A 27,497-nucleotide genomic window follows, 5' to 3' on the forward strand; every position below is an offset into this window, starting at 1 on the left:
AATGATACATCGCAAATGCTGCTACTCAGCCATGTCGCCAACAACCTCTATAATACCCCTTCATTACCCAGATAGATTTCCTCTTCTCTTTTCTTCTCCAGGTTCGATATTCTCGTCGATGGCTACAATAGTCTAGATAGGAATTCAGTTCGTTATTATCTACTATTCTGAGCCCGTGACAGTAGCCATCGACGAGAATATCGAATCTGGAGAGAAAAGACGAAGAGAATTCTATCTATAGGAAAAAAAGGGTTTTATCCATGGGATGTGTAGCCACACTAGTACTTTCCGTTTGCTTGCTTGGATGACGGCTTTTGTTGACATCAGCCACCAAGGCAGTGTTGAAGCGTTGAGCTGTCACAATTGGGCAATTTGATGTTTTATGTATTAAGTGCAAACTGTCACGCGCTTGAAAACTAGTAGGAAAATCAAAGGGTATTTATATTTAGACTGGGTAGCTTAGTCGACAAGAACATCGAATCTGGAGAAGAAGAAGAAGAAGAAGAAAAGGAAATCTATCTAGGGGACCAACCGTCTTTTATAGATATCTGTGCGATGAAGCTTAAGCCCTTGTTTGCCCAGACTGCTCATATGACAGCGCTTGACATGTTGGTGTTGTTCATCTATTGTAACAGCACAATGCCTTAACGCTGCTGCAGTGGCTGGTATCGACATGCGCCACCCATGCAAGCAAACAAAGAAAGCATTTAGCACAGTCACAGAACCTATAGATGAAAACACCTTTTTCCAGTAGATAGATTTCTTTTCTTCTTTTCTCTATAGATTCGATATTCTCGTCGACGGCTACAATAGTTTAGGTAGGAACATCGATTCATTATTATCTACTATTCCGAGCCCGTGGCATCTATACCAGTTGTTTATATGCCATTGAGCCGACACAGAAATCAAGGATGCACCTTTGAATGTAGTTCAGTCATGTTCAGAGCTTTTGTACAGTACAGTACAGCAGCAAATTCTATTCATGTGCATTTATTTTTCTGGCTATCCTTGTAATAGCAACAGACCTACCCGCCTAGATCTGGAAAGCTGGTCACTGCCGCTCCAATACATTGAAGATTCAACATCAACATCCCCCAAAACTGCCCCCCCCAAAAAGGGTACTTGTAGCAAAAACTAATTATAACATTTGACAAAACAAGAAGTACCGGCAATGAAATTAACCACTAGGTCAGATATGCCCCACAATAGAACTGTTGTTATGATTGTATCAAAAAATTTTCAGTAGGACTACCAAAATGGAATATTTCAGAATGTCTGCTCTAAGATGAACAAGTTTATGAGTCCCACCATAGTTAGTATTATGGGCATCTTTCCTTAGTATCTAGAATGCCTGACCCTTGATTCCTTGTCTATTTAAACCGTTCCTCTTTCTTCTCCAATATCCGATATCAGAACGTGAAACCAGATAACATTTACTGAATAATTGCCTAAAGCTAGAAAGAAACATTATTACGTCTTTTAGTATTCCACTTCGCTGTACTATGAATGCTAGATACAGCCTTTTGAAAGACCTTCCCCTGGATATCTGGAATGGTGTGCGAGATCTACTTCACCAGACAGATATTGAGAATCTACTGAACACGCACGAAACACTGTGGAAATGTATTTTCAAAGATGACAACTGGCTTGACCTAGCAAAAAAATATAATCAATCCGTCCCTACCCTGATAGGCCATGACCTAAGCACATTTCGCCCTCGCAAATCATCCAACCACCTTTATCTCTGTCTTGTAACACAAGATCATTCAGGCGACCTCCGGTATGAAAAAAATGAATTATTTAAATCGCTTCAGGACGGCTATATATATGATGAACATAACCATGAAATCACCTTTCCATCCGGAATAACAGTTAATGTTCACGATATCATGGTCAATTCTGAACTAATTGTTCTTCCCCTAAGGAAGCTATTTCCCAACAGCAAAAGCAAGATTAAATTGGAGTACTGTTTTCATCAAGATGCTGGCTTGGGAGTATTGAAATCGCCAGATATCATTGGTCTTAACGGCCCCGCTCGCAAGCGGAAAGATGTCAGATATGGCTGCGCTCTCAGACTTCCACACTGTGGTAAACTCAGACAATATATTATAGCACCGAGTGAGGTAACTGAGGTGAAACATGCATGGCCAAACAAATATGATGAGTCAGGATTAATCTCTTCGTACAAAAGAGGACCGAGATATATGATGAGAAACAGGATATAATTAGGAGTACGTATAGACTTAGTGAATCAATGACAGCAAAATTTGCAACACCTCCGAGCAATACACTCGGATGCAAAAGCAGTGCCATACCTAAGAATTTTCGTTTCTTAAAGCTTAATCAAGAGAGCGCTGGTGTTGATTAAAAAATGGCCCAATTAAGGGTGACTTTCCACTCTACCAGGTAATGAATACCTTCCTTATCCCAAGCAGCGAATGGAATGTACCCAATTTGGTCCGGGTGTGAATCTCTTGGAGTATTCAAGTGCCCATCAAGCATCTGGCTGGTGGGTGGACACACAGGTGGTGTGGGAGTCCAATGTTGACAGATTACCAGTTCCTGCCAGGAAGCACGTGCCAGGGGCATTTGTCTTGTTTGCTATGAATCTTCTAAAAAGACTCGTAACATAATATTGTATGTATGTCAATACAAATACATACCCGGATTAACATTCATCCTTACACTAAGCTACATATGATCTAGCTTATATTGGCACTACTTTTAGAAACCATGGGCAATCTCTGCATTTTTGGTGATTTTGCAAACCACTGTACAGTGGTTGGTTGGTTGGTTGATATCATTTACCCTGACCCCTCGCTCGAAAGCGATATGCAGGCTACCTCGACTATATATATCCGCGCGTACGTACATGTAGTGTGTTCCGCTTCCTGAAAACGAACTTAGAGCCTCGTCAAGGCCTGCCGTGGCCTAACTGCCGTTCCCATTGTTAGGCTGCCCTCGTGGCGCGCGACTCCAAAACCGCTGTGACGCCTCGGCGAAGTCCAAAACGGCCTTGACCGTCTTTGCCCTTGAGACGGTGTCTGGTTTACCTTTCTTACCTACGGTCGAGCCTCCCAGTAGACTCGAGACGCTACTGAGCGCGTCCCCTACTTCCCTCCGTAGCTCTCTTCGAATGTCCCTCAGATCTGGACAATCCACCAGCACATGGGTGACAGTTTCTTGTGCGCCGCACACGCACCGGTCGTCGTCGCGGAAGCGAAAGGCTTTCGCGTAGGTAGATAACCAACTGTGGCCTGTGCGTAGCTGTGTTAATAAGTACGCTCGGTTCCTGGGCAGGCTCCCATATAGCCTCCTCGTGTGAGTTGCTGGTAGGGTGCTGTCGATCTTTCGTAGGTGACCACCTTTGTTGGATGACCTCCATTCCTGCTCCCACTGATTAAGGATATTGCCGTGGAGGCGCGCGCTCTCCCTCGAGAGTAGTGGGCGGAAGGGGTGCGTCTTGCCTGGGCGTGCAGCATCCTTGGCCTGTTGATCTGCAGCGTCATTTCCAGGGTTATCGCAGTGCCCTGGCACCCATTGAAGGCGCAACGCGATTCCTTTTGTTTGGACCTCTGTGGCAGCCTGGAGGATCGCATGGATGATCCGCTGTCCAGATTTGATCGTCGGATTTTGAGTCGCCTGCAAGGCTGATCGGCTGTCGCACAGTATTGTCGCTGTTCTCCGTCTCCTTTCTAAGCTTTCTGAGGGCTGATGGGCAACTTTAAACACTGTGCTGATAGCGTAGAAGATGCCAATAAGCTCCGCTACATGAACCGACCAGCGGTCCATTGGTCCTACTTGAATCTGTTGAGATTCGACAGTCTCCAAGTTGCTGTCGAGTGCCACAACGGCAGCGCCTAGGTGACCCTCGCGTCCAGAGGCATCTGAGTAGACAACAATATCCGATGTGGACCGTGTAGTTTCAGCTCGCTCCACGGCCGTTTCTCGGTCCGATCCAACCTCAATCTCCGCGAAGGGTTCAGCTCGCCACGGTGGCAGTGGACTTGGGTCAATCGTTTCTAGTTCATCCAATCTTTGTAAGTCCATAGTCTTTAGAGCTTCCGCCAGTGGGAACCGAGCGTAGTTTCCAATGTTGTTCCTTCGTCTCTGAGCTCGGAGGAGCGCACCCCAAATAGGGTGAATACGAGGTAGAGTGTGGAGTCTCGCGATGGTATATTGTGCTCGGCGGCGGAGGCGGAGGTGTGTTGGAAGGACATGTGCTTCCACTTCTAGAGTGGCGGACGCTACTGTCCTGAACGCCGACAGGATACGAACCAGAGGGGCCCTTTGCACTGTGTTTAGGTGGCGCAGGTGGGTTTTATCACGTAGAGGGTCATGCCAGACCGTTGACGCATAGTCTACCACTGGTGTGACGCACGCTTGGTAAATTTGTCGCATCTGTTCTGGGCGTAGATGTCGCAGTCCGGCCAGAGCAATGGTTACCTTGGTGGCACGTTTGATGGCTTGCTGGACATGCTCTTTCCACCGCAACTCATGGTCGAAGATCACACCCAGTAGCTTCGCCGTGGGTGATGGTTTGACAGTTTTCCCGTTTATGACTACTTGCCCTTGTAGTTGCTCGCTTCTTCTCCTGGTGATATGGATAAGCTCGGTCTTCTCAGCTGCGAAGCAGGAGCCAGTCTGTTGCGCCCACGCTTCGATGCGAGGGATATCCTCTGACTGGATTTTGGCTAGGTTCTCTTCGGCTGAGCGGCCTACTCGCCAGCGGAAGTAGTCATCAATGAACGCTGATGCGCCACCACGAAAGGTGACTGGTTGGTCGACCAGGTCGGAGTTGAAGAATGTGAACAGAATGGGTGAGAGGGGTGAGCCCTGCGCCAGTCCTGCGTTGACTAGCAGGGCGACCTCGGTACGGAAGTCATCAAATCCTATGCTAGCGTAGCGTTCGCTCATAAAGCTTGCAATCCACTTTCTAGCTACGGCTGGGATTCCCTTTGCTCGGAGGCGGGCGTCAAGGCTGATTTTGTTGACTCCGTTGAAGGCCCCTTTCAGATCGAACGCGATGAGTGTCATTACTCCATGTTTATACCAAGCTTGGTCAATCGCGTTGGAAAGGACTAGCAGGGCTTGTTCAGTGGTCCTGCCCGGTCGCCCTCCGAATTGTGTGTCGGGTAGTAAGCCGTGCTTCTCGGCGAGGTACGATAGTCGTCGAGCCATGACTGCCTCAAGAAGTTTACCTAGTGTGTTAAGGAGTGAGATCGGGCGATAGGCCCCAGGGATCGAGTAGTCCGGCTTCCCAGGTTTCCGCAGCACCACGATCTTTGCTCTCCGCCAACGTCTTGGGTGGTGCCCTAGTTTAATTGATGCTGTGAAGATTCTGGTAATGAGCTTTCCTATATACTTCCATAGGTGTTTCCACACAAGCGTCGGTAGACCGTCTTCGCCCGGTGCCGTGGAGCTTTTGGCTGCTTTAAGAGATCGCTGGATTTCCAGTTCCGTGATTAGTGGCCAGGGTAGCTCCAACGGGGCCTGGACTGGTGGGTCTTCGAGGGGTTGGTCCATTTTGGGGAAGAAAGTGTCCAGAAATGCTTGTGCCTTGTCCTCGTTCTCCACCAGTTCGTTTGAATCAACGTGCAAGGCCGGGATGCAACCCCAGGTCTCTCGCGGTTTCATATAGGTAGCCGCTTTCCATAGCGTTCCTTCCCCAGCTCCGTCTAGGAACTGTTTCCAGTGTGACTTTTTGACTTTTTCAATAGTACGGGTCCAGGCTCGACGCTTTTGCTGCATCTCTTGGAAGAGGGTCCCTGAGCGTGCGTGATCTCGTCCGTATTCCGCACAGCTCTCTTGCCATTTCCGGCGTAAGCGGTTGACCTCGGTCTGTTGGCCTTTAAGGTCTGGCGTGAACCAGCGTTTGGAATAGGGGGTTGGGCGTCGGTTTGGGGTGTGGTTCTCCACGGCAGATATCGTGATTTCTGTGAGACGTTCGACTGTTTCGTCTAGAGCTGGTCTCGTTTTGATCTCTTTCCATGGGCCCATCCGCTGGAGCACTTCGGCTCCGATCTTGTCCCACTCTGCTCGTTCGTACGCTTTCCTCGCCTTGGCGGTGGGCTTGTGGTAGGGTTTAAGGCTCCATTCCGAATATGTTGCTCGGTGGTCCGACCCGTAGTTTTCGTGGTAAAGGTGACATTTGATGAGCAGGCCCGGTCGGTCCGTTACAGTTAGATCGATAGTCGTGCTTTTTCCTGGGTCGTTAAGGGGCCAGAAGGTAGCTGTACCTCGAGGCAGGCAGGTTTGTAAATTGTGCTCTTGGAAGAAGGTGATGAGTTCACATGCGTCTTCGATAAATCTCGGTTGAATATGGTTGCCGCCCCACATTGGGTGATGGCGGTTGAAATCTCCTGATAGGATAACAGTCGTGGACCGCCGGTCGTCCCGTCGGGCGATTGAAATTGTGTTTTGGATTGCTGTGAGCATGGGTTCTGCTGATCCTTCATCGGGGGCGTATAGCGGGACAGAAGGGAGGTAAACAGAAAACAGGAGAATTTGGGAGTCGGCAGTCCAAATCTTGATGGCAGTAATGTCTGGGTGTTCGCACCGAATCTGCCGGTGCGAGGAGGTTGATAGGTTGCGGTTAACATATACGAGGCTACGAAACCGAACTGCGTCCGTGTCGACAGTTGGTCGGTATAGCCGCCATGCACTGTGATTAACGTGTGTTTGATAGCTAGTGATCGACGGTTCCTGGATCAAGAGAATATCCAGGTTCTGGCTCTGGTGGTCGTTGATGAGCGCTTCCATCCTTGGCCCCGATTTCATGATGTTCAGCTGTAGTACGCGTAGGTTGGTCTCTAACATTGCGAGGGGTTGAAAGTTGCGGGGGTCAGGCACTGACGATCGCCGGTTGGATGCTCACCGCTGCAGTCAAGGCATCGCGGCCGTACGCCGGATGGGCAGTGTTCACGAAGGTGTTGGCCGGCACAGTGGCCGCAGCGTGGTGTCTCCTTGCACGACCATGCCAGGTGTCCGAAACGTTGGCACCGGAAGCATCTCTTTTTCTTGATTTCACGGCGTTCAACGCTGCCGATCTGTCTTTGGCCAACAAGGAGGCCGTTATTGAGGATGTATTCGGCTCCCTCTGCCGAGTCAAACCAGATGCCGAGCGATGCGAATTTCCCTAGCACTTTGTCCTTCCGCTTGAGCCAAGCCAACTCTTCGATTTGAAATCCCTGCTCTGCTAGGTCGTTTTCTTCCATAATCTTCGTGATAGCTTCCGTATTGGCATTTTCCAAATCGAAGTCTTCTGTTGGGGTACGGTGTACGACGACGCCGAACCTTGGCTTTACCAGTTTTGTGTTGTTTCCTAGTTCGTTCAACCATTCAGTGTTGTTTCGAGCAGCCTCTGCTGACGTTTGGTTCTTAAAGCGAATCACATATCCGGTTTTAGTGGTGCCAATCCCGGCGACCTGTGCATCTTGCGTAGCTGGTGCACTCAACAGGGCTGTACGAATGTAGGAGTTTGCAGAGTCGGTGGGGAGGTATCGGCCAAAGGCGTTCCCATCGTTGGCCTGGTTGTCCTCTGGATCTACGAATGACCGCTGGGTGCTGATCCGAACGCACTTCTGGTCCTTGTCAGGGCGTTGGTAGCTCGGCTGAGGGTTCGCATTGCCCGAGCTGGCTGCTACGGCAGCCCACGATCTAGCCGAGGGCGCCGGTGGGGAAGTATCAAGTTGTGCACTCAAGGCTTTGACTTCTTCATGGAGTTTCTGGTTCTGTTCGTGAAAGACGTTTTGGTCGTGTTTGACCTCCTGTAGCTCGGCTTTGGTAGATTCGATGAGTGCGGTTTGGTGGTGGATGATGTCCTTCAGGTCGTCGATAAGCTTCCACACCTCCCTGGTGGTGATCCGGCCGGTGCCCTCTTCAGAAGCATAGCTCTCGTTGAGTCGTCCTCTCTTTCTTGTGACTCGCGTTGGGATATTGGTCACCCTAGGCTGGAAATCCTCGACTGAGAAATTGGTGGTTTCCTGGGTGTTTGTGGGCGTGGCCTCGGGAGGCCCCGCGGGTGGGTCCGCCATCAGTCCGGGGTTGGTTCCCGCTCGGCACACAACGACGTTTTATATTGCAATAGTATCAACCACAACGCAGTTCTCCGATTGCTTTCGCCTCCGGTCCTTTCTATTGGGTATCGCCCCCCACTGTACAGTGATTCTCGAAATCGGCTTGACCAATACACACTGAGTGACTCTTTTCTGGCCCCACCACCAAGGCCTTAGCGCGGATAGATTATTGAACAAGCCGCGTCAAATCAAGGCCGCAGTATTATGCCGCCATATAGTGCAGTGGCCATTGAGGTTTATCATTCAACAGTCAAAGCATAAGATGTAATTTCATGTGGTAAGATACTGGACCATACTAAAACATTTTATTTGTTGCCCCTCATTTTAATGTGGCTTGCTCAATAATCTATCCGCGCTAAGACCTTAGTGGTGGGGCCAGAAAAGAGTCACTCAGTGTGTATTGGTCAAGCCGATTTCGGAAATCACTGTACTGAGGCACCGAGCGTACTTATTAACACAGCTACGCACAGGCCACAGTTGGTTATCTACCTACGCGAAAGCCTTTCGCTTCCGCGACGACGACCGGTGCGTGTGCGGCGCACAAGAAACTGTCACCCATGTGCTGGTGGATTGTCCAGATCTGAGGGACATTCGAAGAGAGCTACGGAGGGAAGTAGGGGACGCGCTCAGTAGCGTCTCGAGTCTACTGGGAGGCTCGACCGTAGGTAAGAAAGGTAAACCAGACACCGTCTCAAGGGCAAAGACGGTCAAGGCCGTTTTGGACTTCGCCGAGGCGTCACAGCGGTTTTGGAGTCGCGCGCCACGAGGGCAGCCTAACAATGGGAACGGCAGTTAGGCCACGGCAGGCCTTGACGAGGCTCTAAGTTCGTTTTCAGGAAGCGGAACACACTACATGTACGTACGCGCGGATATATATAGTCGAGGTAGCCTGCATATCGCTTTCGAGCGAGGGGTCAGGGTAAATGATATCAACCAACCAACCAACCAACCACTGTACTGAGGCACCGAGCGTACTTATTAACACAGCTACGCACAGGCCACAGTTGGTTATCTACCTACGCGAAAGCCTTTCGCTTCCGCGACGACGACCGGTGCGTGTGCGGCGCACAAGAAACTGTCACCCATGTGCTGGTGGATTGTCCAGATCTGAGGGACATTCGAAGAGAGCTACGGAGGGAAGTAGGGGACGCGCTCAGTAGCGTCTCGAGTCTACTGGGAGGCTCGACCGTAGGTAAGAAAGGTAAACCAGACACCGTCTCAAGGGCAAAGACGGTCAAGGCCGTTTTGGACTTCGCCGAGGCGTCACAGCGGTTTTGGAGTCGCGCGCCACGAGGGCAGCCTAACAATGGGAACGGCAGTTAGGCCACGGCAGGCCTTGACGAGGCTCTAAGTTCGTTTTCAGGAAGCGGAACACACTACATGTACGTACGCGCGGATATATATAGTCGAGGTAGCCTGCATATCGCTTTCGAGCGAGGGGTCAGGGTAAATGATATCAACCAACCAACCAACCACTGTACTGAGGCAAAGGGAACACTGGTTGATTTTTCTTCTTCTTTTACCAAAATTCGATACAGTATTCTCGTCAATGGCTATAGTGGTTTAGATAAGAATATCATTTTGTTAGTATCTACCTGTGGCACTGGAGAAAGGGCGTATTCGAATTTTCAGTTTTCATGGAAGGCTGAAATTGTGAGATGTCATCTGTATGTATTATTGTTCACAGCCTGCTTTTTACTTTGGAAAGCCCATCAGCATAGGCCTGTCGTCTACTCAAGCAAATTATGTTATTATTCTAATGGTGAACTTGTCCGGTTCTTTAGAGGAAAAGAAGAAGAAAGGAAAATCAGGGTAAGAATTGACTGGAGCAATGCAGTGTAAAAGGTGAGGTTGGACCCACTAATCAGCTGCTGTTCAACAGTCCAACAGCTCAACAGAGAACAAACAGATATTGAACACCAAATAAAGGTTTGCGCACACTATGATATGTCAGACAAAAAATAGCCAGTGTTTACAGAAGACCAGACAGAAGAGCATCATTGCTTCAATGAAATGACTTGTCGCACTGTGCATCCTCCAAAGGAAAACATTTTTAACAAATCTCATTGTTGCAGCAAATGAACAATCCCCTGAACTTCAACAATAAATAATGAAGAGGGGAGATTCAGCCTGTGGGACATTAATGGAACAGCCTTGTATAGAATAGTGCGATGAAACACATCCAACCAAGCAAAAGAAAACCCAGACAACAGAAAGCCCCGGGCAAAGGAAGGGACTTGATAATACCTGTACATGGTATCAGAACAGTACTGTCTTTTATGTAACAGTCATTTACACCATGTATTCTGGCACGTGATTTGGTTGTAATTTTCATCTTGTTTTGTGGCGGTGCAGCGTAATGTATCAGCAGCTCAAGATTGGTACGGTAGTGTCATCATGCACTAAACAACATGGTGTATCCGAAATGCCACTGGCTGGTATGCGAACTTTGTGCTGCTTTGATGTTAGAACAACTTTCTAGGTCATCTGTCATTTAGATTTAAAGCCATGTAGTAAAGTAGAATTAGTGTAATGAGGCATCTATATAGGTATCGCAATCCTCATGCAGACTTTCCCATGCTGTATGTGTATATACCCAATATCTACACAATTGCATGCAAAACAGGTAGCAGCAAACAATCACAAGTCAGGTAATAATGCTAAGAAAGTACATCCTTCATAGTTGCATGATAGATATACTAATTGAAAGACTGAGCTCTACCCTCAATTCACAATTCAGATCATATAGTGATATTATGTTACTACATTGTCACAACAGCTAAGAGCCCGAGTATAAATGAATCATTTCAGTGAGATATAAGCGCCCAATCCAGATGTACTATCATGAACAGTAGCTGTCTTTGATGAATGTGAGCTCTTTCACATTCTGTGCACATATATATATATCTAATCTCTCAATGACATATTGTAATTTGACTGGAAAAAACGAATCGTTCGGTGCTGGGATTTCATAGAATAGTAGAGAATACAAAATCTAGGTGCCCTGTGGGGAAGCACTACCTGGAATAGTAAAATATTCTTCATAAATTTCAAGTAATGCAACTCCTATATCTAAGCTCAGAATGGCTCATTGTCTCTTTGTGCGTGACCTAGTCATCCGCTGAGGCAGAGGTTGGACCCTCACCCAATGTCGTCGAACAAAAGACTTGGACCTGACTGGGAAATTATCCAGAAACACCTTAAATACTTCTTCCTCACTGGCGATTTTCCTTGCAAGCTCCTTCAGAAACAACTCTTCCCCCTCTGTAATATTTCCCCTCTGTGACCTCATTTGTAGTTGCTGATTCTGTTTGTTACTATTCTTCGCTGCTTCTTCTCTTGCTCTGGCCCTTGTGAGAGGCTTCTGGTTCTTGGTGGCGAGACTTGTTCTGTGGTTATATGACTCAACAGTGGACTCAGGAAGTCTTGAGAGGCGCTTTTGATTGCTCATGGTTGAAGGCCGTGGTAAGTCCTCCATGTTGGGACATGGATAGGTTTCAACCTCCATACAGTCTGCTTGTCCCTTAGGTAGTTGCTTGTTCAAGATATGAGCATCTGCTTGGTCGTGGACAGAGGTCACAGCCTCATCATTCAATCTCCGTCTTCCATCACCTTCACTCGAATATAACTGTATACCATGGTCTCTTGTTTCCACGAATTCTTTGCCATCTAGAATCCATGGGTCTATGGGGAGAACATTTGGAGTGTTTGCAGTACAGTCTGACAAAGATAGAGTACTTGAGGAGTCGTCCAGTTCTGGGGTGTCCAGCTGGGAAGGAGGAGAAGTGGCACAAGGATTTCTGAGACCCATATCCGGCAACAAAGGTGTTGAATTATGTGTTGAGCCTACTGTTGATTTATCCAGAGGGGGCTGCAACACAGTGGTATGATGAGATAATTGTGGCGTTACTGGCAACTGCGTTGATATGCCACCATCTTCCAGGTTGGCTGGCAGCTGCCACTGTATGAACCTCGGGGTTCGCGGCTTTTCTGTAGTAGAAGGAGACCACTGACTGTGGTTCTGTGTGCTCTTCAATTTAGAAGACCCAACCTTGTTGCAAGTGCTCGTTGGGCTTTGCCAAACAGATTTATGGTAGGTGTGCATGTCGTGAAGATGGAAACGAAATTTTCGTGGATCATTGAAGTCTTTCCTGCAAAAACCATCGGGACATACTCCAGGCCACTTCATATCAATGATATGAGTCTCTAAGTGCCTTCTGAGATCATGGCTTCGGGGAAATGATCTCATCCGAGAAGGAGCGTCTAGGTTATCATCCCATAGACAGAAAATGCAATATGCCGGCTTGACCAATGTATTGCGGTAGGTGATAGCTTCATAATGAATGCAAGTGGACTCAGTAATTGAAGAGATGTGTACTTGGCAATGCTGATGGTAGGCTTTTTGGTCACAGAACTGAAAACAATCCCAGCAATATTCAGCTTTTTGGTGCCAATTAAGAGAAGCCATCTTCTGAAGGCAATCATGGATATGGCTATTCCTCTCAGCCTTTCCGATTCTATACAGATCAGTACAGGTAACAAAAAGAAAAAAATATCAACATTGGTCAAACCCTTACCTTCTGATGTCCTTCTTGCATTTTAAATCAGGACAAAAACCATCGATGGGATATTCTCCTGGACGGTAAACCACATCGAAATCCCGACCGCCATGGACATAAAGATCCCTGATGATTGCCAATTTCTCATCAGACTGAAGAGGCGCATTGGCTGACATTGTTGCTGCCAGTCGGCCTAGTTCAGGCATAATTTTGGAAAGTACTCGCGTGCATCCAGTATGGTCAAGGTGTTCAGGGCGCAATTTGCCTCGAGTAAGGATTTTCCAATCTCTTTGCTCTCGAACCCAGGCTGTTTGATATTGTTGTAGAGCTGATGCTCGTAGTCGTGCTCTTGTCACTCCATATTCAGTTCTCAATTTGACTAATAATCCAGAATCTTCCGCTCTTCCCTTCAGGTCAGAGATGCGTAGTTTCAGCTGTATCAATTCAGGATCCTGTTCAACATTTTCCTCATGAATCGCAAGCAGTTTGCGTGGTAGGCCTGTCTCGTGGAATTGAGCGTAGCTCTGGAAATAATCAATATGGGTAGTATCTTCCTCTTCTCCGAGAGCTTCATCTACAGTACTAATAGATGAGCAATGCGCGACATAATCTCGACCATAGACATTGTCGTCTTTCTGTGTTAAAACTTGGGCAACCATTGCAGAAGAATAGTGCTCTGGAGAAACTGTCAGTTTCTGCTCTGTGTCAGAGACAACAGACAATGAAAGGAGTAGCCTACTATTGATCTGCTTTCCTAGCGAGCGACGCATAGCATGGATGGTTGGGGTTTCAAAATAACCAGCATTGTTTGCAATCTGGCGGAAAAGTGGCGAGAATGATTCTTTTGTCAATGGGTCTTCAGTGACCATGTTCCCTGAAATGTTTCTAACAATGCACCGCTCCAACGCCTCATCGCGCCATCGAAGAGGTAATTCATCTTCCCCATCAGGTATCCTTTGCTCAAATAGCTCTTCTGGGGTATTGTAACCGAATAGAGCATGGTCAAGGAAGGCAAGCGCCAAAAGCTCGTTGGCTGCACTAAACAGCGGCTTGTCATGTTCCCAAAGGGCAAGGCTGAAACTATGAGGATGTCAGCGCTGGTTCATATTACAAAAGGGTTTGATTCTTGGTTTCCTACACAGTGTAAGTCGAATTTCGGTTGTTCTTGACCCATTGTTGATCCAATCTCCAGCCAAGTTTCCATGGAGCCTTACCGCGAGTACGGAAAAGGACTAATTGAATATGCTAAGCGAAGTTAGCATTATTTTGTGGAAAGAGTAGGCAGATGCACCTTGTAACGAAGTCCCCTTTCCTTCTTGTGCTTCGCTGCCGGTAAAAAAGCACCAATTCTTGCACCGCTAAAAAGAAATATTTTGGTTATGAATGGAATTTGGATCTTGTGTCTGCCGTGGAGGAACACTGGATTATCTAGGACCCAGAAAGAGGTCATAACCCGGATGAAATCCCTCTTTGTGAAATTATACTTCCCTTTTCTGATGTCGTTTATCACCTTTTCAGCTGTCAAGGTGTGTTGGATGAACTGGGACTATTAGAAAGGGTATAAGTTATAGAAAGGGAATCTCACATAATAAAGTTCCTCTGTGTCCTGCGATGGAATATGGTTGCCAGTCACCATATAAAAGCCTGGAACAAATTGTTGTGCACAGATAAGAACAGTTCTCATTGTTGGGGTATCATCAATTCTACCCTTTGTAGAAGCAATGTACCAGCGAATGAACCGCTTGAGTTCTTCTAGCGGGGGAGCAGGGGATTTTTCTTTGAAGGAGAATCCAGTCTGTCTCAGGCCTTCCTTTGTGAGGAACCTTCGGCGCGGAAGTCAGGTCAAAGATCAAATCCAGCAAGTGGTGAACACATACTCTTCATAGAGTTTTACTCGTTCTCTATACCCTCCCTTCGTTTCCTCGGAGGCTCTGCCACGGCTCCTCTGGGCATCTTTTTCTAGGTGGACAAGAGAATCATAGTTTCGACCTTCACGTAGCTTTCGACGAGCCTCGCTCTTGTCTACCCGCGCATTACACTTCGTCTTTGAAGGAACAACAGTCATTATGGTAGCCTTCTGATGTCAAGAGAAATAACGAAGGGCACATTGAAAACTGATAGATATTTTCTGAGAATGAGACAATTCAAACTAGATTTACATGAGATGAACCGCTCTATTTATCTTTTCCAAAGCCACAGCAGGAACAAGAGGGATTTCCTAGTGTACTGATGGGCCAAATACCCTTGTGGTAATGTAAGCCAGTAAAATTACCGCTATCTTGTACTGACATGATTCGGACAGTTTGAACTCAATAATATACTTCGAAGCGTAGCGGTCTTAATGCCGGGGTCAGATTCTGAAGGGCTGAGTGCGCTTTAGTGGGCACAGTATAAACAACTGTACATCGTGTTGTATCACGTGATTTCGAGTACCCGCTGTTTCTTGGGTAGCTCTGGAAGACTCCGGGAGTGCTCCGGGAGTAATTCAGTACTACTCCGGGAGCTCCCGGAGTAAGCTGGGACTCTTGAGGTGCGTGTCCCGGAGCGTCGAAGGACGTTCCCTGATCGCTCGGGGAGTAGTCACGTGAGACCCTCATAAAAGCGGCGGGACCCGTAATAGGAAATTCAGAGTCGCTCGCAGAAAAATGTTACATTTATACACAATTAGCAGTAGTCGTGTTATTAACAAGACGGCAGACCCTCTACGATTATCTTGTCGGACGTTGATGCAATTTCTGAAGGATGCAGGTTTGCTGTTCTTTGATGCTACGGGAGCTGATATGACGTCATTACTAATGCCTTTTTCCCGGGGCGAACCCCTACAATATGCCACACCACATACACCTAGGTAAAGCATGTGCCACTTTCCAACATATTCATTATCTCCACTGGATAAAAGCGAGGGGCAATATCACAAAAAGGTTAATAAAAGAAAGTAATCCGAAGACCAGCTCCGCCAAAATGCCAGCATCCGATTCTCCGCCGATTCCAACCGGGGAATCTAAACAAGACGGGCATACCCAGGAATTTTTGACAAAAGAAAAAAACATCCAGCCTGGACGATAGGAGATGACCCTATCAGGTAGACAGGGACAGGCGTGCACAGTCGGCGACCGGCGACAAACATAAGTGACAAAGAGGAGAGGAGAAAGGACGGACTGGCTGCGCCGTCGGATAACGATAACCGGGCAATACAGTACCGTCACAGACCGCTTGTACCGCGCTGGTTTATGTATATCCTGACTCGCGACCCATCACGGACGGGCGCTGGCAAGTCGGGCGCGGGCAGTGCCTCTTTTCTTTCTTTCGCCTTTGTCGCTCTCTTTGGTCGCATCGCCGAGTGTGCCGCTGTGTGTCGCAAAATTGAGACTACCCTGCATCGCAGATGTCAGGTAGCCTGCGTTGTCGCACGGATTCGTCCCGTCCTCCTTACCCGTCCGATTGAACGGACCGGGACCAGTCCAGTACTCTGTACTGGAAAGGAAGACGTCGACAGGGAACCAGGAACAGGCACCAATAGTAGTCGCAGACAAACCATTGTGCTTCCGCCCCGGCAGACACCTGTCAAGTAGCGACAAAGAAAGGAAATCGTGTAACATGCTTCGTCCAAATCATATCCCAAGCCGCGAGGCTCACCAGTCTTTATGCGGGATAAACAAGAAAAGAACAACCAGATAGCCGACCCGCCGCTTCTTAATGCAATCAAGAAAGGCAAAGCAAAACAGAACAAAACAAAACAAAACGCTAGCGCTTGTAAGGAAAGGAGGCAAATCAAAGCAAATGAATCAAACATCAAATCACGTCAAATCGCCAACGAGAGAGGACAAACGGATTATGTCTGTCGAGATGCAAGATGGAGTATCATAATGTCGCAGAATCAATAAAAACGCCGTCAAAGAACATGATGCCAATTAGTCTGATGTTGTCTGGTCGCGCGAAAAAGGTGTCGTATCGTTGCGATGGTCGTGAATATTCGGGTCCGGACGTGGGTGTTGGGAAGCGCCAAATCCGGTTGCTTGCTGAGGCCAGCCTCGAGATCTGGTCGAAAAAGAGAACACACGCGAAAGTCAGGAACACCGTTCCACAGCATCATACAAGGTTCATGGGCACATTTACATCGTGGCCCCGTACGGCAACGCAAAATCTTGGTACCGCTCACCCCATCCGAAGCCTACCATGCTTGCGGCCGTGCTGCAAGGCTGCACGAGCATACTGGGAAGCGGAAGCGGGGCGATAGGGGCTGTCGTGGCAGCAACTGTCGTCGGGTAGTACTGCGTAGTGTTGTACGCCGCCGTCGTGGTGTAGGGTTGGCTGTATGACGGTGTTGGGGAGGCAAACTGAAGGTCATTCAAGCCGCCCAAACCGGCCCACAGGTTGGGATTCGAATCGGCCGTGGTAGCGGCTGGGGTTGCGCTGGAGGAGAACAGGGAGGAAACCGGCTGAGGAACCAGGTCTTGCCACCACGTCTCTGGACCCGTCGAGCTAGGCAGAAACGGAGTCGATCGCAGCAGATCCACCGTATTCGTACGTGGCGGAGGGGGGAGTAAAGGAACGAAGAGGCTCGAGATGGCATTCTTCGCCTCCTCACTTCTCCCTCCCAGTAGTTCTCCCGCTCCATCCTCTTCAATGCCTTCAAGGGCATGAGCGTTGGTACGGTAGACAAACTTGTTGGCGGCCTGGTTGAACTCCTCCTGCATCTTCTTCAACTGTTTCCCTTTCTCTGGCCAGTCCCATGTGTTGGCAGCGGCGTCAGCGCAATATATATCGCGATGGAAGTCGACTAAGGTTTCGATTGTCTCGGGGGTTAACTTGAAAGCGACTTCGTTCTGCGACACCATATCGACATGGACAACGTACGCTTCGACGTGGATCATCTGATAGTTAAACAGCCCCTGGATAAGAGGGTCTTCGTCCTTGCGAAGCTCCGTCTCGGGGGCTTTGGGGAACGTCATGGAGCAGAGGGTCCAGATGGCGTTGGGCGACGACAGGGTCTCCGTCAGACATCGCGTATGCTGGGTGACATTGTTCAGGGGACGCTTGACCCGGTTAACACGCTTCAGGGCAGCTGTTAGCCATGGCTCAACTTTGCGATTCAAGACGACGTTTGGCGACGACCGGGGCGCGAAAGCAGCGGCCGACGAAGGAAGTAAGACGGTTGGCATAATGATTCTGCGCAGACACCAATATTCTTGTTGGGGGAATGACAAAAAGAAACGATTAATTATAAAGGCGACATTCGCCCATACACAAGTGAATTTATTCCCACACTGTCGTAGTTCCAGGTATAGATGTGACGAATCGGGGATTGTCAGTAGGCGCAGCGAAACCGAATCACTGCGAGAAAAAATCGGCTGCCTGGCCACACGGTATTGATTCGCAATCGGAACAGGTTCAGGATTGAATTGTAGATGAACCGAAGATCCTAAGGACAGGATACAGCGACTGTATAGGGTCAAAATTACTGTGCGGGCGAATGCGCGAAGGAACGAAACGAGTCAACGTTAAAAGAAAAGAGAGGACGTGGAAAGCAGGCTGGATAGGAAATAAGGGAGGAAAGAGAAGGGAGAAAAGAAGAGAAGAGGAAGGGTGGAGGAAGGGAGGTGGAAGAGAGAAATAAGAATAGAGACAAGCGAGAAAGAGGGGGGGCGATAACCGAAACAGGAAATCGGAGGATGCTGGCGGGGAGGGATTTGTATAAAGACCGAGTTGAGAATGGCGCGAATCCAGGCCGGGGGTTAGAAGACATATATATCCAGGTAGATGCTAATATTATAATAGCATCATTAATTTTTATTTTATTATTATTATTTTGAACATGGACAGGCATACCTGTTCCATAGTAGCAGTGGGATATATCCGGCAAATTTTTCTCAACGGATTCTCTCGCCCGATCGTATGGTCCTCTGTACAAAGAAGTGGCCACCATCCGTCCGGCTTCCCCGACCAGATCTACCGTAGCAGGAAAGAGACCAAAGTTACAGAGTCAAGGGCGTTCTGCAAGTGTCCGGATTGGTATACTTCTGACTACGACTACAACTGGCTGAATAAAGGACATGATATCCATTCTGATGCAGTTGAAACAGTATATCTGTACTTGCATGGTATAGGATGATTCAGGAGGCAGCAAAACGAAGTGCAGTTGCCCATTACTTGTACGGAGCAGTATGTATGTATTCCTGCTAAGCCCCAATGGTCCACTGTCTAAACGGTCACTCCGAAGATGCGAAGATCATGTCTATCCAGGAAAATCGAGCATTCCATACAGGGTAACACTCAGAGAAGAGGGTTCCGGAGGAGTTGCCGTTTCCATGACGGTGCAGAATCTACAACGTCGTATATCCAGTGCATGCTTGTATAACAATAGAAAGGTTCCATCGGTGGACTGGTTGCCACTGGGTTCAGCTGGCATTGTCCAGCATCAGCATCATCCGCATCAGCATCACCGGGGCGTATAAAGTATACTCTGACTCTTGCACGCGGGAATATCTGCACGGCTAGGTAAAATAGGCAGGTAAAAATTCTGCGATGGACAGTGCATTGAGGATTCTGATCTTAATAGTGGGTGATATAGGTGTTGCACGCGGAGAAGTCTAGCGGGTGTCCGTACCAGGGTACTGTCATATACGGAACGATTCCCGTGTTCCGTATATCAAGATGCCATCTATGGTACCATGACTACTACTAGTACAAGTACTCCGTAGAACAATGAATGTCTACCATGGCTCAGCAATATCTGTGGTCAAAAATACCGTATGTAAAGCGAATACCGCCGGCATCGTGAGATCTGATTAGCGAACAATCTCAGCTGATGGAGGGCGCCATGAGGTGGGCCTGGTGGTCTTGGGCCACTTATGGGCTATTATTGGCCTGACTAGCAGAACGACGGGCGCTGCTGAGATCCCCGCTGGGATCGGCCATTGGACTGAGCCCAGTCGATGCTCATCTCCAGACTTTCGGGTCTGCGTCGATACTGTATTTTACGAGATAGATCAGATGCTTTATAACGACTTAGGGGTAGCGAGTATTGTAGACAAATTTCAGTGCAGTGTCTAGACATTTCTTGAGAATAGAAAGACTCGTCAGCACTGGATGATGCATCACGGCCGGAGCGAAGCCACTACTGCACTTACATTACTCGACAGCCTAAGCGAGCTGTGCCACAGCCATCGCCACAGCCACAGCTGTCACTCGCCACAGACCACGTTCAATGCACCGATGCCGGCTGAATGCCCACTGAAGATTCTTAGAATAGTACAGCGTAGTATCTTACATAATGAGTCACCGGGAAAATACTGAAACGATACAAAAGAAAAAAAAATGTTGTGCGATGAATCAATGTGGCATGCCCTACGGAGTACGGACCATAGTGGGGGACATGGATATATTGTTAAGCATGACTCCATCACCGAGTCGAGTATTCCTTTGACCGAGTCATCCAATTTGCATCCACCTACATATCATCAAACAAACTCAAAAAACAAACTCGGAAGCCTGGAAATGCCCCAGAGCATCCCATAGATACACCCTCCCCTACGCGCCAACAGACCCCTCATCCCGGCGCCTACATGAACGTTAAAGTCCCCAACCGGCGTAACTACAAACACATACTGTCTCAGAGCAATGCAGCTCTAGTAGTCTGACTGGCTCCGGCGTCATCTCACGAACGTACCAAAACATAACCGATAATGCTGACGATGACAGCACGGCGCTACGGGCAATGCCTGCCCCGCTAACTCTCGCACAAAGCAAAGATAATGGCCGGTGATACTCTGCATGACAGCGGACAGGGACCAGGCGGAAAGGGGTTCCACAGCCTTGCTGACAGTGCATGCGCTATTGATCACCTGAACAGACTATACCGGTTTTGTTGTTGTTGGGCTAGGATGGAGATTTGGCGAGACCGTCGGAGGGTTTTCTTTGTACTTTTGATGGGTGCTTTGGCCCGGGTTTTAGTTCCGGATTGCAGGGATTATGGCACTTGTGGGAAGGTCTATTTTTATTAGGTTGTGATACTATGTGATGATATGTATGTTTCCTGATTTGGTAGGTCTATTTATCCTTGACCTTGAAATTCCAAAGTACGACGGGTTACATTTGAATAACTTCCATTGTGAGAATTAACTATGGTAGCGACTCTTTTATCCGGTTTGTATTCGCTAACTCGAGGTGGTGGCACAAAGCGTTTCTTTGATCTCACATCTGACCATATCAAGATGACGCTGACAGCAACAGGAACCATAATGTCAAACGGATTGCACAACCCTGCTGACAGCCAACTCAAGCACTTTCACGGTTACGCAAAAACACCACTGTCCAACCAGTCCGGCTTATATCACGCTTCGACCTGGTGCCTGATAACGTTAACAGATCTTGTGGACAGAAGTGTCAGCATGACGTTCAGACACACGGGCCATATCTACTGAATCCTGATGACAACTGGGTATCGTGAGAGCTCATGTTGCAAGGGATATCCATGCTCAATTGATTGGACTTAAAGTGTCACATTCTATCAGAATCTTTGGCGGCAATGTCACTTCATATGACAGACAAGCATATCAGAAATACTACACTACACCCGGTTCTTGTCCTCGTTAAGATAAACATCGGAATTGCATACGCTACTGTCTACTAGTATTCAAGCTGGTCTTTGACGGCTTTTGTCGGATTCTGTCAGATCATCGCTCTACGGCGAGTCAAAGTATGACACTCCCGGAACGATGCGGGTGGTGCTACCTCATCAAGGATAATCCAGAAGGTTACGATTTTGTCTGTTGAGATCATTCAATGCAACTGAGCATGACCAACCTCTGTTGCAGTTTGCGAAGAACAGGGTCGAAACACACTGTCTTCAGAGCGTCCCAGATGTTGATTGGTTTGGTTTTGATGTGTCAGCCGCTTTCCCATACAAGGCTAACACGACTAGACGCGAATCAGTACTCATTAGCACGTTGCTGTGAAAGCTACAGTTGAATACAAACCGAATAAAATCTAAGTTTCTCTTAAACCATGTCCCGTCCATGATTTATATTCATTCAGGCATAGCGATTATGCCATGAATAGACCATTGATTTACCAGGAGCCTCGCTAGACTGTACGCCGATATAGTTAGCAGCAGCAGTACTGCTTAGGAAAGGTGAATGTTAGTTCCAGTTAGCGGCTTGATTGTGTTTTTATGACCTCTAATTCACCGAGATGCGACGTCCCGGTATGCCTGCTTTCTCTTCCCTGAATGATTATTGCCGCCTGAATCTCACAACCAAAGTTATGTATTCTAGGAACAATCTGACACAGCTGTTCACAGGCACGGCATCCAGTGTGTGGTTTATAGGTTAAATTTGAAGTTTAGACTTCTGTGACCCAGGAGCTGTTCTATCCTGGCTCTGGATCATTGTTGCCTTTTTTATGCTGGCTCGCGGCTCGAACCCTGGAGTCTTCTCTTTTATCCATTATGCATTCTTCTTCTTTCTCTCTGCATCAATCTATTGTTTATCTTAACGATCGTCCATCTATCACTCTGTATTCCGTCTCTGGCATAGTCCTCTCATATATCCCGTCTTTTCTTCTATAGTAGTCACATCCATATCCCTTCAAACGTGGGCTCACTGTAGTTATATGCGTCGATGCCTGATATCTGAAATTGCCAACTTCAAGTCTGTGATGGAGCTTGAGAGGCATATGGGCCATCATGTAATCTTCAATTATTGGTCAATCAAGTCTGAGCACGTCGGATATATGCAAGCCTAGAGCATGGTAAGGGAACTATATAACTCTCATACCATCGAAGCGCACAGAATCCACCATTTTTCTATTTTCTAAACCTTATGCCTGATGATGTACTCGAAAGGACTGGATCTACGAGAGAAGGAGAGGGGGATAAGCAATGGCGCCTTGATGTACGGAGTACAAAGAATGAAAAGACAGCTCTATCGTTGTATTTAAGTCGCTTTACGTGTGATGGGCAGTGTAGTGGATGACTCCATTGCCACTATGTTAATCTTTGGGTGCTTGAGGATTTTTTCGATGTTGTTCACTTGGATATTGTGAACACATCCCTTTCTCTCCCGCTTCCATTCTCAACGGCATGTTTGCACATCAACGTAGAGACTAGCTACATTGCGTAAGGTAAATCAAATTTGCAAGGTTCCGACACCAGAAGACAAGCCTCGTGATCTCGCTAAATCCCAACCAAGCTTTTTCCTGATTGACTGATTGAAACTGTCAAGTCACGAGAGTCGATATTAGTGGACAATAAATGACACTAGAGCAGATCGGTTAGACAGAAATCACTGATAGTCTGAATTGTCTCGACATTTATCAAAATTTCCAGAATGTTTACGCAGAAGATCGACCCAGTACTGTCCTCTAGTGTATGCACTAGAGGACAGTAACGTCTTGATGGGCGCTATCGACGTCTGTTATTTAAAACTAGGACAATAAGCTTCGGTGGATGATTGTCGCAGCTGTCCCTGAATAGCTGGTTTTACAGAGCATCAGCATTAAAAGCACGGTGCCTGCCTGGCCGTGCTGGGCTAGTAGAGTACTAGTAAAGTTACAATGTGCATTGTTTGCGTGCGGAAAGTATTAGGAGTGTCAATGTTGTCTGCCGGGTTGATAAGAATGCAACCACATGGACCGTGTTTATAGCGGAGACCAGAAAAATCTTTCCGCTGTGCTGCGCGGAGACGTCAACTGGTCAGTTCTTTCACCTATGTGTACTAGGGAATTTTATTTCGTATGGGAGATGAAGAAAAGTCGCCCACTATTGCTTATGGCATGGCACTGATTCGTACACGGGCCTAGTCCGGAGTAGTCATGTTTGCCCTCATGACGCAGATGGCTTGACTCTGAAAATCGCAATAAGCAGTTGTAGCCGCAGTTAAGCTTTCCGGAGCCCGACCCCGTATTCTTCAACCGTGGTAGTTCTAATGAGCACCTATTTTCGTCTCGTTTTCCCCCGGCTCTCTACTGTTTCACACCATTACTACAGAGTATAAACATCACTTCACCCATGGTCAACACCGGCTATGTTCATCGAAATAGCAGACCGTCTTCTGGGTCAGGAACAAAATCTTCGCGACCCCAACATTCGCCGAATTGCCCGCTAGGTCCTTTAGGTTAAACTAGTTCCTGCCGGTAGCTTGGCGACCCATATAAAAATCAGTGTAGGCAGCATTATTGGCCGAGAGAGTACTTTGGCAATCCCCCGCCTGCGTGTCTCACTCGTACCAATGAGCGTGGTTCGGTTAGAGTGCCCAGAGTGGACATGGTGAGATATCTCGAAGACTGCCGGCATATTTGATGGATTATAGCCAAGGATCAGAGACAAGGCTGTGGTGCATGTGCTTGTCTTATCGCAGTGCTATCTACTCTGGGAGTATTAGTTACTACTGAATACTACTTTGCCCAGAGTACCATGAGTGCTTTAACAAAGAACGGTTTCATGGAACTGAGCAATCCTCCGAATACGACGCCGATCGCAACGTGGTTGAGTGTTGTCACTGTCCGGTCCTCTGTACAGCCTCAGATCACATGTTACCGAGATGAACCTGAGGTTGCCTTCATCTCCCCCGGATTCATTCAATTCTCGTCATTGCTATCGTCTTCTCCGCATCGTTAGACTCGATCCCCCGCAATTCTCTCTAACCGATGCTCCATTGTATCCATTTCTCATCTATCAAGGTTCGTGGAGGTCCGCAGGTCATGTACCGAGTTGGCCAGAGAGTGTGAATACGATGCACCCGTGGTTCCCCTGAGACCCCTGATCGGAGATGTCATCCAGATATCGACCACGTTGTTCCATGGAAATTCAATTCAGCTACACTCTCAATGGCATGGACAATATTCTAGTCCTCTCTTCTTCTATTATGTACTCCATACTACAGAGGACTTGCATTGTGTCCTTTCTGAGTACCAACGGAATGTTTGATGGAGACTAGCACTATGGAGACTGCCGATCCCGAGGCAGTCGGCTCAATCTTGGGCCTAAAAGGAATATCGCCGCTGCAAGTCGCAATTTCCCTATCCTCCTCCGGCGTGACCGTCCTGCGCTAGTTTTGTTTTTTTTTGGTGCCTTCTGACCGTGTTCTCCTGGTCTTTTCCGTGGCCTGGATTAGCAATGCTGCCAAGAGATTCAGTCGAATTGGGCAACTCCCCCGGCGTATCCCGGTCTAAATGAGGGCCCCTGTGGCATTGACATCAGCAAAACTCGGAATCCTCTGAATGGAGGTGAATCAACTACACTAGCGAAGGCCCTGTGGGGGTCGCACTCCTCGGCTGGCTCCATTTCCCTCTGAATGTGGGGAAAAATTTTAGTCCAATTCTTTAGTCCAATGCTTAGGGTGGTCGACATTATTTAAAAAGCATGCTCCCCTCCACGAAAGAGATCTCCTGAGGTTCTGGTTTGTCGGATTTCGGGCTCTTTCTCAAGTCAAGTTACTGTCCTTCCCCTCCCTCCCGTGAACCGCCAGTATGCGTTTCTCCGCTGTTATCACAAGTACTCTTTTGCTGTCCAGCACTGCGCTGGCTTCCCCGGCTTCATCGCCTGCGGGAAGTGCTTCGGCTCAGGGCGCCTCGAGTGAATCGACGGCCGCTGCTGTTCATCAGAATGTGAACAACCAGGGCAACGCTCAGGCCAATGGTCAAGACAATGCCCCGTTGACCACCGCCACCCAGCAGCAGCAGCAACAACAGCAGGAACAGCAACAGACTACGTCTCCGGCTCAGGTTCATGTGCCAGCTCCATCTCAGGGCAAGTCCGAGGAGGATGAGTCCGCTTCGCAACAGACCCCCACCACGGCAGCCGCCACTCCTGCCGCTAACTCTGCGGCAGCTGCCAGTCCTTCCCCTAACGAGTCGTCGTCTAACACCAAGAACACCGAGACCAGCAATGATGATGACCAGGATGGCGGTATCCTGGGTGGCATTCTGGGCGGTGGAAAGTCCAGCAGCTCTTCTGCTGCTGCTCCTGCCACTCCTGCCGCCAACTCGGCAGCAGCTGCCAGCCCTTCCCCTAGCGAGTCGTCATCCAACACCAAGAGCACCGAGACCAACGATGATGACCAGAATGGTGGTCTCCTGGGTGGTCTGGGTGGTGGACAATCCTCCACTTCCTCCGCCGCTCAGAGCACCACGTCTCCCGGCGCAGCTGCCGCTACTGGTGCTTCTGAAACCACTGGAGATGGTCCCCTTGCTGACTTGGGATCGTTGCTCGGTGGTGCGGGGGGTCTTCTCTCTCCTACCTTGCTCAAGGACATTGAGTCTTTCTTCCACCACGTCGCCTACCTGCTCGATGACAAGAGGACGGATGAGACCAAGACCTTAATCGACAAGGGTTACAACCTTCTGACCGATGAGCTGACTGATGAGCTCAACAATCTCGTGAAGAACGGCAACGCGCTCTTGACACCTAGCTTCGTGAACGACACCCAGAGCTTGATCAGCAACGTTGGACCTCTGCTCTCGCCTGACCTGTTTGACAAGATCAGCACCCTGCTCAACAACGGCAACGACCTCCTCACTCACGAGTTTGTTAAGGAGGTCAACTCGCTCATCAAGAATGGCAACAACCTCTTGACTGCTGATTTCGTCAAGGAGGTGAACTCGTTGATCAGCAACGGTAATGAGCTGCTCACTCCCGACTTTGTCAAGGAGATCAACAGCTTGATCAAGAACGTCCAGCCCCTGCTCAGCGACGACCTGTTCGACAAGCTTACCAAGTTGCTGAACAACGGTAATGACTTGTTGACTGCTGACTTCGTCAAGGAGGTCAACTCTCTGATTAAGAACGGCAACAACCTGCTCACCGCAGACTTTGTCAAGGAGGTGAACTCGCTCATCAACAACGGCAACGATCTCTTGACTGCCGACTTCGTCAAGGAAGTGAACTCGCTCATCAACAACGGCAACGAGCTCTTGACTGCCGACTTCGTCAAGGAAGTCAACAGCCTCATCAGCAACGGAAACAACCTGCTCACTGCCGACTTCGTTAAGGAGGTCAACAACCTCATCACCAACGGCAACAACTTGCTTACTGCCGACTTCGTCAAGGAAACCAAGGGTCTCATCGATTCTGTGGCCCCCATCCTTACTCCCGAGCTCCTCAAGGAAGTCGGCGGCCTCCTCAACAACGCCAACGACCTCCTCACCCCCAACTTCGTCAACGAAACCAAGAACCTCATCGACGCCGTCGCCCCCATCGTCACTCCCGAGCTCCTCAACGGTGTCGGCGGCCTTCTCTCCAACGCAAAGGCTCTTCTCACCTCGGACTTCGTCGACGAAACCCAGGGTCTCATCGGCAACGCCAACTCCCTCCTCACCAAGGACTTCGTCAAGGACACCAAGGGTCTCATCAGCGACGTTGCACCCGTCGTCACCCCCGACCTCCTCAAGGACGTCAAAGGTCTGCTGGGTAACGCGAACACGCTGCTTACTCCTGGGTTCGTTAATGAGACCAAGGATCTTATTGGCGAGGTTTCGCCGATTATCACCCCCGAGATGCTTAAGGAGGTTACTGGTTTGCTTGATAATGCCAATGACCTGCTTACGCACCAGTTCGTCAACCAGACGCAGACGCTGATTGAGGATGCGTCGGAGTTGTTGCCAGCTGTTGTTAAGCTGTTGGGTGATATTTAAGCATGACCGGGATTTATTATGATTAATGTGTTATTTCTCTTGTGTTATTTCCTTGTGTTTCTATGATCTAATTACGCATTTCCATGATGGATATGTTATGTGTGGAGGATGTCGAGGTTCTACATATGAAAGCCAAAGTTGGTATATATATGTACAGAAATGTTAATTGTCATGTCATGTCATGTCGATTTGCCTGTCATGCCATGTTTGAAATATTATCCATGTCATT

General features: G+C 48.3%; 3 protein-coding genes across 3 annotated transcripts; 1 reads left to right on the forward strand and 2 right to left on the reverse strand.

Moving 5' to 3' along the window:
- Positions 1 to 15,891: 15,891 nt before the first annotated feature.
- On the reverse strand, positions 15,892 to 16,236 carry ACHE_10993A (uncharacterized protein; the record flags this gene model as incomplete). Its single annotated transcript, XM_043285441.1, has 1 exon — positions 15,892 to 16,236. The coding sequence occupies one exon, from the start codon at positions 16,234 to 16,236 to the stop codon at positions 15,892 to 15,894; it is 345 nt and encodes a 114-aa protein (XP_043132113.1).
- Positions 16,237 to 16,548: 312 nt separating this feature from the next.
- ACHE_10994A (uncharacterized protein) lies at positions 16,549 to 17,799 on the reverse strand (the record flags this gene model as incomplete). Its single annotated transcript, XM_043285452.1, has 2 exons — positions 16,549 to 16,675; positions 16,754 to 17,799. The coding sequence occupies 2 exons, from the start codon at positions 17,797 to 17,799 to the stop codon at positions 16,549 to 16,551; spliced, it is 1,173 nt and encodes a 390-aa protein (XP_043132114.1).
- Positions 17,800 to 25,105: 7,306 nt separating this feature from the next.
- ACHE_10995S (uncharacterized protein) lies at positions 25,106 to 27,268 on the forward strand (the record flags this gene model as incomplete). Its single annotated transcript, XM_043285463.1, has 1 exon — positions 25,106 to 27,268. One exon carries the CDS (start codon positions 25,106 to 25,108, stop codon positions 27,266 to 27,268), a length of 2,163 nt encoding a protein of 720 aa, XP_043132115.1.
- Between the last annotated feature and the right edge of the window lie 229 nt (positions 27,269 to 27,497).

This window comes from Aspergillus chevalieri, chromosome 1, assembly GCF_016861735.1.
Source record: "Aspergillus chevalieri M1 DNA, chromosome 1, nearly complete sequence".
Lineage (NCBI taxonomy): Eukaryota > Fungi > Ascomycota > Eurotiomycetes > Eurotiales > Aspergillaceae > Aspergillus > Aspergillus chevalieri.